Genomic DNA, 15,634 nt, shown 5'->3' on the forward strand with positions numbered 1-15,634 from the left:
CAAGCAAGGAAACTCAGAATTACTTTTGACAGTAGTGGTTTGGATTCCTGGTCTAAATACTCTACCGGGCTATGGGATGGGGCAATATCCATCTTATTCCTCAATGGATCTGGCTCTAATAGATTAAAAACAACTATCAGCATCACGATTTTCTATAACAAAGCTTTGATGAATACCTTGCAAGTGTTGAAGTGGTTTCAGAGGATCTCAAGAATCCTAAAAGATTTGCTGTGAGGCTCCACATCATTGAATTTCATGATAGCTGTAAGGGAATTATAACCAGCAACTCTATGTAGCCCCTCTAATCACCCACACCCTTCATCCTTCTCCAACAGGCACAGAGAGAAAGTTTTATGACTATCTGATGATGGGTGTCTTGACATAGACTATCTGATGATTTCAGTGGGTGTCCTGATGAATAGCTAACACAGAAGATATCACACGTACTTTGAAATTGGCCTCATCAATCGCTCTGCACAAGTGTATCTTAGTGGTGGACAGCTGCAAAAGTGATGGGACAGCTCCACACTCTCCTGATGCTGGGGTGTCAGAAACAACGAATGATTCTCACTGCAGTTAAGAGAAGATAAATTGAGATATGCACTTCTTGGGTTTCCCCTCACCCTGACCTGTGCAGAGGAGGGAGCCTACACTGAATGGAGAAGCTGTTTTGGGGCAAGAAGGAAGACAGAATAGGGAGGAGACAAACCAGGACTTGAAACACCAGGAACTGGTTCCAAATAAGTCCAAACACATGGCCAAAAGACACAGATTGCGCTTTACTGTTGCCTACAGATCTATCTCTGCATCCTTTCTCCTTCCACTTTCCATCACCTTTCCATTTATTTCACCTCCTGTCCTCACTCTGTTCCAGCTACCACATTTGAACATACATACATGCATACATACACCAATCCCAGACATACATTCTTCACACTCTGAAATCCCACAACAGACCAACAAACTTACAAAAGAAAGACTGCAAAAAAATCACAAGCAACAATTTCTTAGGATAAATAATTTTTTTTACCAAATCAACTGACTGATTTGGGGAAAAGAATTTCCAAGCTCGTAAACCCTTCTTTATAATATACTTACGTTTTTCCCTAACACTATTAATTGCCTTCAGAAAAGACATCCCTCCTGCTGCTGAAACCTGCCTTACTTGTAAGCTTTAGCTCTCTCAGCTACATCAAGAACATCATCGCCCTGAAAATCATAGCACTGGCACACCAACACCTTTGTTGGCAACATGGATGGTGGGATGGAGCACCCTCAGCAAGTTTGCCAATGACACTAAGCTGTGCGGTACAGTTGACACGTTGGAGGGAAGGGATGGGATCCAGGGGGATCTGGACAGGCTGGAGAGATGGGTCAGTGCAAACCTCATGGAAGGCCAAGTGCAAGATCCTACACCTGGATTGGGGCAATCACAAACAAAACTACAGGCTGGGCAGAGACTGGATAGAGCAGCCTCAAGGAGAATGACTTGGGGGTGCCGGGTGAGGAGAACCTCCCCATGACCCAGCTTCAGTGTGCGCCTGAGCCCAGAATTCCCCCATGTGCTGGGCTGCACCCCCATGGCGTGAGCAGCAGCTCAGGGAGGGGATCCTGCCCCTCTGCTGTGCTCTGGGGAGACCCCCCCTGCAGCCCTGATCCAGCTCTGGGGCAGCAGCACAAGAGGGACGTGGAGCTGTTGGAGTGAGTCCAGAGGAGGCCATGGAGATGCTGCGAGGGCTGGAGCAGCTCTGCTCTGGAGCCAGGCTGAGAGAGCTGGGCTGGGGCAGCCTGGAGAAGAGAAGGCTCCTGAAGGGGAGACCTGAGAGCAGCTCCAGTGCCTGAAGGGGCTGCAGGAAAGCTGGAGAGGGGCTTGGGACAAGGGGTGTAGGGACAGGCCAAGGGGAATGGCTTTAACCTGCCCGAGGGGAGACTGAGATGAGCTCTTAGGCAGAAGCTCTTCCCTGTGAGGGTGCTGAGGCGCTGGCACAGGGTGCCCAGAGAAGCTGTGGCTGCCCCATCCCTGGCAGTGTTCAAGGCCAGGCTGGACACAGGGGCTTGGAGCAAGCTGCTCTGGTGGAAGGTGTCCCTGCCCGTGGCAGGGGTTTGGAACTGGCTGAGCTTTAAGGTCCCTTCCAACATAAATCATTCGACAAGTCTGTGACTATTATCTGCTTCTTCTGTTCAGAACTTGCATCTCTTTCCAGTCTTTCTATCACACGTACTGAGGCTGCAGGCAAATCCTCTGTGGCATAAAGGTATTTTTCTACCAAAAAAAAATATAACCTACTTATAAAAACTGCTATTTTCTGAGTAATCACACTTTTGGGTTGGCTTTCTCCCCCAGCATTAAGTTCACAGATACCGGGCAAAGGCAGAGCTGCTAGGCCAGCATTCATGCCTCTGTTCACATTGACATTTTCAGCTGTGACTATATAAAGAAAATTCACCTTATCATCCTCACCCCTTCTCCTGAACCCTGTGAACCCACTATGTGAAGGCACCAGTAATGCTGAGGGTTTAAAGTGTGGCTGCACAGAGCAAACTCCCCCAGGATGTAGCACAAGGCAGCACCATCTCAGCTGAAAGATTTCTGTACATTTCCACTGGCAGCAATAGTGAAGGGATCGTTAGGAAAAATCCCAACCAACTGAAGTACTGTTTGCCCACATCCAGCAACCCATGCGAGAGGCAAAGTCAAATGCATCGCGTTCATGGATGATGTAAATGGAACATGGTGGAGGTGGCTGCCCTGTATTTCCCTGAGGGGCAGCTATTCCTTGCAAGAACTGAACTCAGATTCCTATCAGAAAAAAGGCCTGAAAGAATGGGAATGGCAAAGGCAAATGTTTCACCTGGTTAAAATACCCTGTGGTTTGCCTCCTTCTCTATGTGAAAGGTCCAACCTCCTGAATTTACTTTACAGAAGGTTTTAGATGGAGCAAGCTGCTTAGTGGAAGGTGTCCCTGCCCGTGGCAGGGGGTTGGAACTGGATGAGCCTTAAGGTCCCTTCCAACCCAAAACAGCCTGGACATATAGGTACATATATGTACATATAGGTCTCACACCATATATGGGTGTACATATAGAACTATATACATATGCACGTCTTCAAATATGTATATATATCTGAATTGATCAGCAACGAGAAGAAAACCACTTATACCCTGCTTCTTTTCAGACCATGAGAGAGGATGAGCTCCACCAGAGGCTGAGAAGAGCATCACTGGGGTGGCTGGTCCTGGAGGATGCAGAGCTGCAGAGCTGTGAGGGGCAAATTCAGACACCGTGCTTGCAAACCTTCACTGTGGGGTGCATTAGCACCAGAGAGTATAATAAGACTTTAATCTATTGTCTCCTACAAGGATTCTTAATGATCTCTGATACTTTGCTCAATAGATTTTATAGGCTGTCTTCATTCCAAGCATCCTGCAGTTCGACCAGACAGTGATCTTTCTACATAATGGAGAATGTCCATGAAAGAAACCATGAGTCCTATGAGTCTTGGGGAAAAAATGTTCCTTGAAGAAAAAATACTGCTGGAAAAGATGACTGTGGGTCAAGCTAAAGCGAGCAAAATCCCACTGTTTCTAGGATGTGCAATCCTGTACACAGAAATAGTTTCTTTAGTACCTAAGTCCTGTCTATATCAGAATTCAATAATAGACTTATAAATGTCAGTGGCCAGCATGGGAACAGATGCAGTTCCTCCCAGCTGATTAACATCCCTGACATCTGGAATAGAGGACAGAATAAACAGAGAGAACAGAGGATTTCCTGTTGGGACATGGCTTTTAGGTGACAACTACCAAGAGACAGCAGCTCTGTTCTTGAGCATGATACTCTCCACCTTCTCAACAGCCCTGGGGCTGGTAATTAAAGAACTGGGCATTTAATGCTGAATCCCTAGACAAAAAGTCAGGTTTTTGCTATATGTCTGCCTGATACCTGCATGAATGCAGGAATCCTTGATGTCAAGAGCTATACAATGGTCTCTTCGAGGCAGGGGATTAAGTTCTCAAGCTCCGTGAATTGAAGAGCTTTGATGAATTTCTTCTGTTCTTTTTAGTGTTTAGGATTAGGTGGAAATTAGTCTTTTATTAGGAACCAAGGAGTATTTCTTAGAACTCTTCTAACTCCTAGAAAAGGGCATTAAGTATGCCTCCCTCCTCCAGAGTAAGTTGACCATACTTTGTAAAGAAGCCTCATGAAAAGACTTCCAGTGGAAAAGAAGGATAAAGAATAAGAGGCTGATCTGGTCAGAAATCCCATGGGGGAGCCCTGACGTGCAGCCACAGACCTAGGCTGTGGATTAGCCAGCTACCTCCTTCTAATGCTACTGCTGTGGTCCATGTGGCAGAGCACGGTGTGCTCTTCATATGGGGCTCTGCCATACTTATTGCTGGTCAAAACCACATTGAGATTTCTACAGATTGCTCAAGCATGCATTCAGAGTCTAATTACATATACCTGCAATGTGTCAGTGCCCTTAAACTTGAGCAAGCTGCTGTGACACAACACTAAGCTCTGCTTGACTGCACAATACAAGCGTTGGAAAAGGCCAGGGAGAAGGGTGGGATCAGCAGGGCACTGGACACTCCAGCCACCTTGGCTTGGGGTCACCCTTGCATTTGCAGTCAGGTGCTGCAAAATAGACTCTGGAGCTTGTACAGCTCATCTCTGCCCCTTGTCTGGGCAGAACTGATGGGCTGTAGGAGCCTTCAGGGCACACATGTGGATGTTGAGAAAGCCTGTCCCCAGGGTCACTCCTTCTGAGGGGATTTCCAGCAAGTATTCGGTAGGTTGTATGAATCAAGCGAATCTGAAGGCTCCAGTAGATTTTACTGCTTCAGGGATTTCATCAGCGTTTTCCTAAGAAGGCTTCAAGGGGAATGCTTTCTTATCTGCCCATGCGATCCTGTGGTGAAGCCTGATGTGCAAGCCCAATACTACATAAAAGGAAGGGCTCAGTTAACCATAGGATGGTGCAAGAACTTGCCACATCAAATAGCACTTACAGAGCATGATTTCCTATGATCCCTTGCTGTTTGTTTCAAGTTTTTCTGAAAAGGAGCCATGGTAGGTGTCATGAGCTCAAAATCCTCCCTATTTTGTAAGCAGCAATATCCCAAATAACACAGGGAATGCGTCTTTGTGGCAAGTGGTGTTTATCCTTGCTCCTTCCCTTTGTATTGGGCCAGACTGTATGATCTTAGCATGTTCTAATTTCCCAGAATTGCAGAAATAAAGACAAGCTGAACAATATTTGCAAATCTTGTGCTGGGACTAAATACATTTTGTCCCACTCTCATGAAATTAATAAAAAGAAGTGAGGCAGATATTCTTGGATAAAGCCTGCTGTGTTGGCTAATGCTAACCAGTCCTTTGTTTTTTCCCTGTAGGCTAATAAAAAAGAGGAGAGATGATCTAGTTGGTACCACAATGTTTATTGCTGAGCAGCTCTGAGAGCAGAGTCCCCATCTACCAGCATTGTCTCTCTGGCAAACTTCTTTATGCCATAGTATTTAAATCTCTATGCATCAACATCCCCAGTACCTATGGCACAGGATCTTGGCTCTTTAGAGGAAGATGTTTCTGGAGAAGTGCCAGGAGTTGGAAGCAAACAAACGAAAAACGCATTCCTGCTGCTGGGATCAGCTCTAAAGCCACCACAGTTGTACCACAACAGCGACTGAATGACACCATCCAAGTACCCAAGCACTTTGTCCAAAGTGCCAAAAGGATCACAAGAAACTTACAATGCAGATCAAAGTTGTCTTGAAACGGTTCCAGTGATCTCACATCTGTGGTTGCACTTGGTTAAGGAGCATCCACAGAGTTTGTTGTAACAAGACTCATAACAACTTTGTCCAAGGATGGAGGCTTGGGACTGAGACAGTCAGAAGAAGAAAAGGGACTAGAAATGGATACAAGGAGCAAAACCCAGTAGCATCTGACTGCCTCTCCAGTACCAAGGAAGACTGTGAAGAGTCTTTATAGCACAAGGCTCAGGAAACTTTTTATTGGTACCATTTCATCTTTCCCTCCTCCCCCTTTCCTCACCAGTTGGAAGGCTCACTTCTCTTTCTTCTGCTATTGTTAGACTGAACTTTGGCAGAGGAAATACCTGGAATTAGATGTGAGCTCTCAGTGGCTGTGGAGATGCCTTCATTGATGTGGTGCAAGGCCTGCACTAGAGGGGACTGAGGACTCTGCCAATGAAAGTGATGACAAGAAGGGCTGGTAATGCAAAATGGGCCCAGACGGTGCCAACTGAGTCACAGATTTTGACTTAGTCACTAACTGGCATGGTAATCCCTCTCAGGGAATGATGCTGAGGGCAATACCAAAGCCAAACATGGGGTTTGAATCCTCACTCTTTAGTCAATGAAGGCTTTGCTGCCAAAGCCACTGCCCCAAACCTGTATTTGTTAGCCTAAATACTTCAGCCTTACAAACCTCATGGCTAAGCCCACGGCCCTAAGTGTTCTATTTTGCCATACTGAGTGCAACACCCATCAGAGTGGTGGGTATGAGCTCAGTCTAAACATATCAGCCACCAAATAAACTCTCTGGAGAGATGGAATGTCTTCTACTGCCCTTCATGTTTTCATAAACAAGATGTTGATCATAGACAATGACCAACAGTGCATTACAATGTCTGTGCGAAGACAACTAAATGAAATCTAACTGGTGCAAAAAAGTCTGTGGAGAATCTACAGATTTTCACAGTCTCTGCACTTTGGAACAGGACCTTCAGGCCTCCTTCACTGATCACAGACAAGAAGAGGTGCTTCTCAAGCCAAAAAGAACATGTAGAAGATCTGTGAGCTCAAAGCCATGAAATGCAAAGGCTCCAGGCCAGTTCAGCGAGGTTGGGTGTCTCCAAAATGAACACACAACTGCGTATGAAAAGCAACTACGGTGCATTAATGTAATTTCAGATTTGGGATCTAAATTTCTTGCTTGGGTTTCTGCAAGTACAATCTGTGCATCAAAAAAGGAAAAAAGGCTTCATTTGACATAGAAACATCTCTGAGCATCAGAATAGCATTAAGGCACAGTTTTAAATCTGCCAACTAAAATTTACAAGACTTTTCTAGTTTCATTTTGTATGGGTATTATGCTGGTCACAGAACAAGTGATAAAAGGGAACTATCATATTAAAAATAATGTATTTTGCTAAAAATTGTCATAGCTGTTAGAACTAACACCTCGACTTCTCAGAACTCCAGTGTTAAAACAATCCAATTTGCATTATGCCTTTGATGATATTTGCTTCGTTGTGTTCCTCTCCAGTTGAACAGTATTAAGAGATTGGTATTTTTCCTTCCGATATTTTCAATCATTAGCATTTCAAGTATTTCCTCATGTGAGCTCTGTTCACTGGGAGCTCACTGAAGTCATGCTGAGCTATAAGGAGTTTTTCAAAAACAACCTCATCGGAGTTAAAAACAAAAATGGAAAGGAAACATTTCTTAGCAGCTTAATTATGTGTATTTAAAGCTCCAGTAGAGCTGATAATGTTGTGTAAAACCTTCTCTCTATGGAGGAAGTTGCAAAGATAGCCTGAATTGCTGTAATGGAAGGGATTCCAGAACAGCTCACACTTCCTCTCTTAACCTGAGCTTTAGTGTTGACAACACAGGGTATTCTGACCACCTAGAGGTTTTCCCCCATGACTGCGTGAATTGCCCTACAGAAACTGTAACATGGGATGCAGACAACAGAATCTCAGCTTTAACCTTTATCTTCTGTGTGTTTATATTTCTAAGTCCTTCACAGAAAACACTTTTTTCTTTAAACAAACTAACTCTTATCTAAAGGTGACCAGAAGCAAGTTGGAGTAATTGTAGGTATGTGGTACTCAGCTGACGCAAGTTACTCGAGGATGTCCCTCTTCAAACTACAGCACAGTTTTAGCTGAGGATCTCAGGATTTTCTAAGCTCACATCCACCCACAGAAAGTTGCCCTGCCATTTGCAATGAAGTGGCACTAACCCAATTTTCATCTATATAACAAGAGGCACAGAAGAACTCAATGTGTGCAATAGCACTGCCAGGAACCTGGTACCCACCTCCCTCCTCACAGCCCGCAGACTAAGCTGTCTCGCCACAGCAGTGCTTACAGAAAACAGTACTCAGAGCATTAAGGATACAGAATAACCCACCTACCTTCAAAGAAGTCCTAGAGAATTAAAGTCTACCTGAGAGTATTTATGTTCTGTTCTATGCCTGAAGGGCTCTTCCCTCCCCAAATACACATGAGCTTTGTATGACATCCAATTCCCACTGCTAAGAGTCTGAAGTTAAAATAAACTGTGCAATGCTACAATACACTGCTCATAACCAACAACTAATGGGTCGACCAAAGTTGGCTGCTTCAGTCTTCAGTGCTGAACTTTCTTCAGCCTAGATGGAGAATACCAGCTCAACAGTTAAGATGCTGGTGAGACCAATACTGAGACTGCAATTGGATAACTACAATACAAGCCAAACACTAAGAAATAAACAAATGAATTACAAACTCCAAAGCCTCTAATGGTAACAAAACAAGGTTTCAAAACCCAGCAGGCTGATCAATACCTAGACAGATAGTCACCAGTATGATTATAAAAAGCTTGTTTAAGAAAATGCCTACCTGTAAGGAGAATAAGGGTCAAAGCACGTCTTGGTGACTTCTGTTATCTCTGGGTTACAGCATTCCCCACCATCGAAGTTGTATCTCTCGTAATTACAATCCATGTCACACACCCCGTTCTGCTTCTTCTTGTTGAAGAGCGTGTGGCGCACGTGCCGGCAGTCCCCACCGTCGTACCCAGTCAAGGTGTGGTTGCACTCCGGGTCACAGTTCTCGTCCCCAATCTTGCTGATATCACAGTTGGCCAGGATGAGTCGGTGGCGAAGGGAAGAGTTCTTCACCTCCAGCACCTCCAGCTCCCAGGTGATGTTGTAGCGGCTGAAAGCCTCATTTAAATGCTGATGCTGGAACTCGATCTGTTGCTGGCTGACAGTGGGGTTCTGGTGTTTGTCATCATAGAGGTTGACCACACGGTAGCGCACGATTTTGTTGCGGCGGAAGCTGGGGAGCTTGTTGTAGCTGGCGATTACATCTGTGTTGTCACAGACGGTCTGTCCACAGAGAGGAGGGTCTAGGCTGGTATCCAGCAAATAGCCATGGTGATAACTGAACTTGCTCTGGGGGCTGCTGCCATCCTTCATGGGGGACCAGGTGTTTTTCACATTCAGTAAACTGTCTTGAAGAACTAGCTGAGGTAGAGGGGTGTCTTGTCTGTGAATTGCCTGGCCCATGTCCAACAAGATCTCCTTCTGAGACCGGGCTGTCCTCCAGAGACTGAAGTGCTCTATGTAACCCCGATAGTTCTGGTTCAGCGCATTTCCTCCAACCATGAGCACCTTGCACTTCAAGGTCAGAAGACTGAAGATGCTGCCCACTTGCTCTCCACTTGTGGCCACCTGGGCACCATTCACATAGAGTTTCATCAGGTGCCCATCGTACGTGGCAGCCAGATGCACCCACTGGTTGGGGAGGTAGCTGCGATGTGCTGCAATGGTGGTTACTTTGCGAGCACGATCCGTCTTCAGAGAGAAGAAATAGCGGGGGTCTCTATTCCCCTGGTCACTGACGGTGTTAATCCCCAGGACCCATCCTCGGTCACGGGAGGTGTAAGAACATTTGTCATATAGTCCTATGTGCCCCCAAAAAAGAAATATGAATCAATAAGGATGACAGGATGAAGAAATTAGTCTTTAAATTAGTCTATAAATATCCATGTATATACACACACTCACCTACATGCGTTAAAATGTTCATGTACAAGAAAGACATAAAACCATCTAGTGCATGACTGTGGTACACTTGCTGTTACTTTTTGCATGTATAAATGGAATTCCCCTTTCCTGACCAAAGGCCAAACCTCTCCTGCAAATTCCTAACAGCAAAATGATGCTCTGTGCATTTGATTCTTGCCTTCACTCAAGCCATATACCACTGGTTGAAAATAACAGCCTTGAGAAGCAGTGTTGATCCCACTCACACCTCCTGCCACTGAACCCTGTATCTAATGAGGTCCAGAGGAGAAACAAGTACAAAAACAAAGTACTGCAGCTCGAGAAACACTGAGCAGCTACAAGAAATGTGGTAGGTTCAAGCATTCAAATCCTACAGAAAGTGAATGGGATGTGTTGAGGCTACCCTCAAATTCATACCAAATAAAAAACAGTGAGGAAGTGGCACACGCTGGCATGCTGATGTGCTGAACATAGTATATATGACACCAGGAAAGGGCAAGGAACATGCACGGATGGACATCCATGTTCAGAAAGTTTCCTGCCCTCTCACACACACTTACCAACAACTTGGTGCACCGCAGGGGATAAGTACTAATGATTTATCTTGTGGACAAAGTGTGGATCCACATCTAAAGCTCTCTTAACCTGCTTTCAGACAGCTCCAAGCAGTGGGAAGAGCCCACTCCTCACTTTGGGACCTGAGGTTTGGCAAGTTAAAGACATACATTTCCATCTTTCAGTTCTCAAAGGCCAAGGGCTGCAGGGACAGCCCTCAACCCAGAAAATCATCATTACAGCCTTCAGCACCAAACGGCCACTCTCCTATCAGCACATGGGAAACAATCCTTCCTCCAGACCTCCACTTCCAAAAGCCTAACCAAAAATCATAAATCTCTGACCATTCAGTTCTCATGAAAAGACTAAATATCCCCTTACCTCACCCCTGCACCCTAACCCTCCCAGCACTACAACCAAATAACATCTTCTGCTTCTAAGTTGCTCAACAGCCATCTGTTAACAATCACTCATTAACAGTGCAGTCTTGTCTAGTATCAACAGAGCAAAGGTTACAGGAGCATTCACTGTATTTTTCCTCCCCTCTCCCAGCATCCACCTTCCCCCCTCTCTCCTCACACCCTTCCTCTCTCCTCCTCCTCCTCCTCCCCCTTTAAAAGTCTTCTGGTGGGAAAGCTAGAGCATTTAAACAGGCCTTTTTTTTTCTGCAGGCTGGTATTTTGCTAGGGACTCTGAGCTCCCCCTTTTCCTGTTGCCTTTGGAAGAGAGATCCCAGGGTTCGGAAGGTAATGTGTTTATTCATCTGTAGGGCGCACTCAGTTCAAAACCTTTGCGAGACCAGCCTCTAGTTTATGCTGCTACTTCTGATCACGAGAAAGGAGAGGAGGAGAACCAGGAAAGGAAAAAACAAATATGCTTAAAATAAAGAATGACATTTGCTGGGATGGATATTTACCCGAGAAATTCATGGTAGGAAAGCCAAAGTTACCAATGACCTTCTGGAGGCTGGTTTTTAAGTGGGTTTCGATTTTTCTTTATGGAATAAATGCTTTCACAAAGCATTCATTTTCAGATGTATGAGAGCCCATAAAAGTCTGCATTTTTATGAATCTCCAATGAAGGTATTGTGCAGTGCTAGTGGGTGGATAATGCTGCAGTGAATGAGAAGACAGCTGGCAAGACAAGTCCCCCTTCCAAAGAAGCAATAAAATAAGTTCTAAAACATCCCAACTTATTGTAATAGACCATTAGAGCTGGTCAGATATTTTGTAAGAGGGTTTGTGCCTGCCCAGAAATGCCAACATGGAGAGGGCAGAAAAAGTAATGCATATATGAGCTAGCCCCAGTAAATCTCCATGAGAAGGTGTGAGCCTTCCTTCACTATGGCCAAGGGAACACCAGGGACTCCCTTGGCTGTTCTGACTGCAAGCAGAGAAGGTCAACCCATCCAAGTCATGCTCCCCATCATCTCCTGTCACCTTCTCCTCACAGTGACCAAAGTCTCCAGGCCTGAGGACCAAAGGGCAGCTGCACATGCAATAGCAGTTCCACCTGTAAGATATCCAAGATCCCTGCTGTTGGATGGACTGTTGGAAGCTCTGGAACACACTTCTGGGGTTTCCAGCTCTAAGAAAGTCCACCATACAGTCTTTAGGGGTCAAGTTTTTGGCTTTTTGTACTGGCTGGGGCTAGGAATATTCCCCCAAAAGAACTAATAAATAATTGTGAAATGGAAATTCAGTTTCCCAGCCAGCATTAAAGAACATCTTCCTCTCTCTCTGAAGTGCTGCATGATGCTAGTGATTGACCTCAGCTGAACAGATGGAGCTGCTGGAGGAATACTACAGAATAGTAGCAATCCTCCCTTGCCTTTGAGCATTTAAACCCTGATGTGATGCAACGTGTCTTGAGTTTGGCTCAAACAGCTGCCATCAATTCAAGATTTACAGGGAGCCAAAGGAGGGCAGAGAAAGAAAAAACCCAGTGACAATAGGGACACCACTGAACACGCCAGTATGAAAGCTGCTCAACTAAAACAGTCTACTATTCCAGTTCCTTACATTTTCTAGTTTAGGGCAAAGGTCCTTGCTGAATCCATATGCCACGTACAGTATTTGTTCCTCAAACTTTTACTATTACAGACAACCAACTCTTGATGAAAAGACAGATTGAACACAATCCCTTCAACAGCAAGAGTTGTTTTATTCTTAAGAGAAAGGAAAAAGACTAAGAAAGTATAAGAAACCCCCACTCCCTATAACTTGCATGTTGTACCAGTTCTTTCTGACCTTCTTTTGCTCATATGCTGTACCTACTTTCCCAACCCTTCACTTACTTTTTGGCTTTAGACTAAGAATCCTCCGGCTAAGGGAGTGTCACTTTTCCGTTTTGTCCCCAGCACAATGAAACTCATTTCAGCTGGGACTTCGGATGTCATAATACAAGAATTTATTACTTCTTCTATGACAACTAATAAGGGCAAAGCCATTGGAAGAGGGACATGTGAAATAATTGCCAGAACTTCTGAAAACTGAATAATTTGATGTTTTCACAATTTATTTCAATTTAGTAAAAGGTTCCATAGCCATGAGTTATTTCTCAGACATAATTGAGAACATTTTAAACAAGGAGAGGCCTCTTTTACCCCAAACAAGGCTGGTTTTGAGCAAAATCACCCCTCACAATGGTTGACACTCCAAATTTCAGAATTCAGCTGTGACCACAGTGAACATTTACATGAAAAACATACAGAGGTTAGAGTCTCATTTACACTGAGAATCCTTTACAATAATGTGCTAGGGGACATTTTTAGCTACTTAATATCCCTTTACAAACCAAGAGTGGTGTAAAGAGGCCTCATGGTAAAGGAGACTCAAGCCAATGACTGCAAAACCACAATCTGGCAAATATGCCTCAAGTTTCCTAGCCAAGAAATGGTGTGAAATAAAACTGATGTTTGTTTTCCCCACAGCAATTAGATTAAAAAAATATGTAGAAGTCTATACAGCAGCAAACAATTTTCTTCACTTCTGCTTGCTCCGAGTTGCTAGAAAGGGATGGAGTTACAGCTGAGAAGAACACTGACAGCCCTTCAAAGTCCGTAGTCTAAGTGATTTGTTCCCTGTAAAGCTCCTGAAGCCCAAGGGATTAAAACTGAGTTTTATCTTTTATTACAAGAAAAAGAAGAGGTGCTAGTCCAGCTTTCCAGTAAGAGGCATTGGTAACCTTCCTTCCCCACTAAGCAGTGAGTCACTTCTCAGACAACTCTTCAGAAGTGCATGAACAGAGTTAAGATACTACATTCCTGTTTGCTTGGCCACAGACAGACTTCAACGGCCCATGAAGCTCCTTCCAGTCCCATGCTATTTGCCCCTTATAGGAAAAGTAAAATCCTAGGGATCTAGAACAGGGAAAGCTGGAACATTAAACTCCAGAGGCCCAAAGCCAGACATGGAAATCTGAAAATACAATCTCTCCCTTTTTCTTGCCAGTGAAATCTCAGTTCTCTGGCTACTGACCCACAATGGCTCCAGCACCCAACTGTCCATCTGACCTCTTCCAGCAGGCCTTAACCAAAGCCAGTGTATGATTTATAACCCAATTTGCTTCCAGGACTTTGCTGGGGACTTAAATAGAGCCACATCCTTGTGTGGGCCCTGTATGATGGACAGGATTTCGCAGCACAAACACAGCAGGTAGCATCAGCTCCTGAACTTGTGGACCAAAGTCCTGGGTGAGGACACGAGGCATTGCTGTAACCAAGCCTGCGATGCAGAGGTTGGACCAGATGCTTATCAGCAGTAGCCGCAGAGAAACGGGAACTCACAGCTAGAGGCTGTGGCTGCTGGAGTCTTAAGTAGCACTCTGTGGGCAGAGTATGAAAGAAGAGAGGCAGAAGTCGCCCATGCAAGCTGCTGTAATCCACTTTAATATTATCAGTAACAGACTCCAGGCCTCCCTCCCTCATTTCAGTGTCATTTCATGCATCTTACTAACAGCAATCTTCCTGGTAATCAGCCCAGCCATAGAATTACCTAAGAATTTAATTCTTTAGGCAGGCAAAAGGCTTCCTCACTTTGCCGAGCAATGGGAAGCAAAAAGAAAAGAAAAAAATTGGTAAAAAAAGGAAAAAGAAGGAAAAAAAAGAGACCTGTTATGCTTTTCCAGGAGCAGGGAAGCTGGGGGAAGGGGAGGAAGGAGGTCAGTTTGACTTTGAACACATCAGGTGTGCTCGGAGCCCATCACAGCCGTGCAAGGCAGAACGGAAAACAGTGCCCCGCACTTCTGAAAGTTGGCCGTGCCTGTTTTGCCGGGAGACTCCAACCAGAGGTGACAGGACTCAGTTATGAAAGGGGAATTTAGGTCAACAATCAAAGCTGCAGTCAGGGGGCCCAAGAACAGGGAGCTAAAGGTTGGGGCTGTTTTTTTTCTGTAGCATGCTTTAATCGTTTAGTATCAAAGCACAGAGGAACGCTTGAAAGAGCAAATATTCTACAGGAACCTATAGAAAGCTTTTATCTGTCCAGAGGAAAATAATTAAACCCGACAGATTTGGGTTAAGTATCCCCATGTTCCATGCAATTGGATAAGTCAGGGAAGATCCACTGGAGCAGTTCTTGAGTTCTGCACTGGATATTTCATGGTATGATGTTGAACCCTATCTCCCCTTTACAAAGGGGAGAAATAATCTCTCCTTTCCTCTGGCGTACTTGCCCCAGCCCCCACTTCCTTCCACAATAGTTAAATAATTCAACGTCCAGAGTGCTGAAGGCAACATCTTTGTCTATACCATTTCCAACACAGCTCAGAGGCCTCCTGAGGTCGCTCCCTGAGATGAGGAGCGGCTCGAGCAAAACCACCTGAGACCCGTTCAGGTGGCAACGTGTGGCTCCAGAGAGCAAAAAGGGGATGCTTGCTGCTGCCACCAACCCAGCTGAAGTCACACCACATATTATCCTTTACAAACTATGAGATAGGAGTCAGAGCTGAGACCGAAGGACAAAGTTCTTTTTGTTTTGCCCTGAAAGACAAGAACTTCAGCAACCAGAAATAGAGTCTAATACAGCCATGCCTATTTAATGTTGAGAATTTGTCCCAAGGCTCTTTGCAATAGCAAAATCTTTACATCATTGCCATTTAGCATTAAATTAAGCATCTGTTCTGTACTGTTTCTCAAATTCCCAGTCATTCATATAATCAATGAGATACCTCAAAGCCTGAAAACAGGGAGGTGAGAAGAGCTAAACCAGTAAAACATGAATTTGTAGTGGCTGGTTAGTTATGAGCATTACATAAATCCTTCCCTTCT

General features: G+C 44.8%; 1 protein-coding gene across 2 annotated transcripts in view; it reads right to left on the reverse strand.

Annotated features, from left to right (window-relative positions):
• PAPPA (pappalysin 1) overlaps nucleotides 1-15,634 on the reverse strand; it is a 367,459-nt gene that overhangs the window by 148,622 nt on the left and 203,203 nt on the right. For both annotated transcript variants that reach the window (XM_062640261.1, XM_062640260.1), the window contains exon 2: nucleotides 8,639-9,707. In XM_062640261.1, coding sequence (XP_062496245.1) covers nucleotides 8,639-9,501 — 863 coding nt within the window. In that variant the 5' untranslated portion in view covers nucleotides 9,502-9,707. The remainder of the gene's footprint in view (nucleotides 1-8,638; nucleotides 9,708-15,634) is intronic.

The sequence above is a fragment of the Pezoporus occidentalis genome, unplaced genomic scaffold, assembly GCF_034315485.1.
Source record: "Pezoporus occidentalis ecotype Australia unplaced genomic scaffold, CSIRO_AGI_Poc_V1 ctg64, whole genome shotgun sequence".
NCBI classification, from domain to species: domain Eukaryota; kingdom Metazoa; phylum Chordata; class Aves; order Psittaciformes; family Psittacidae; genus Pezoporus; species Pezoporus occidentalis.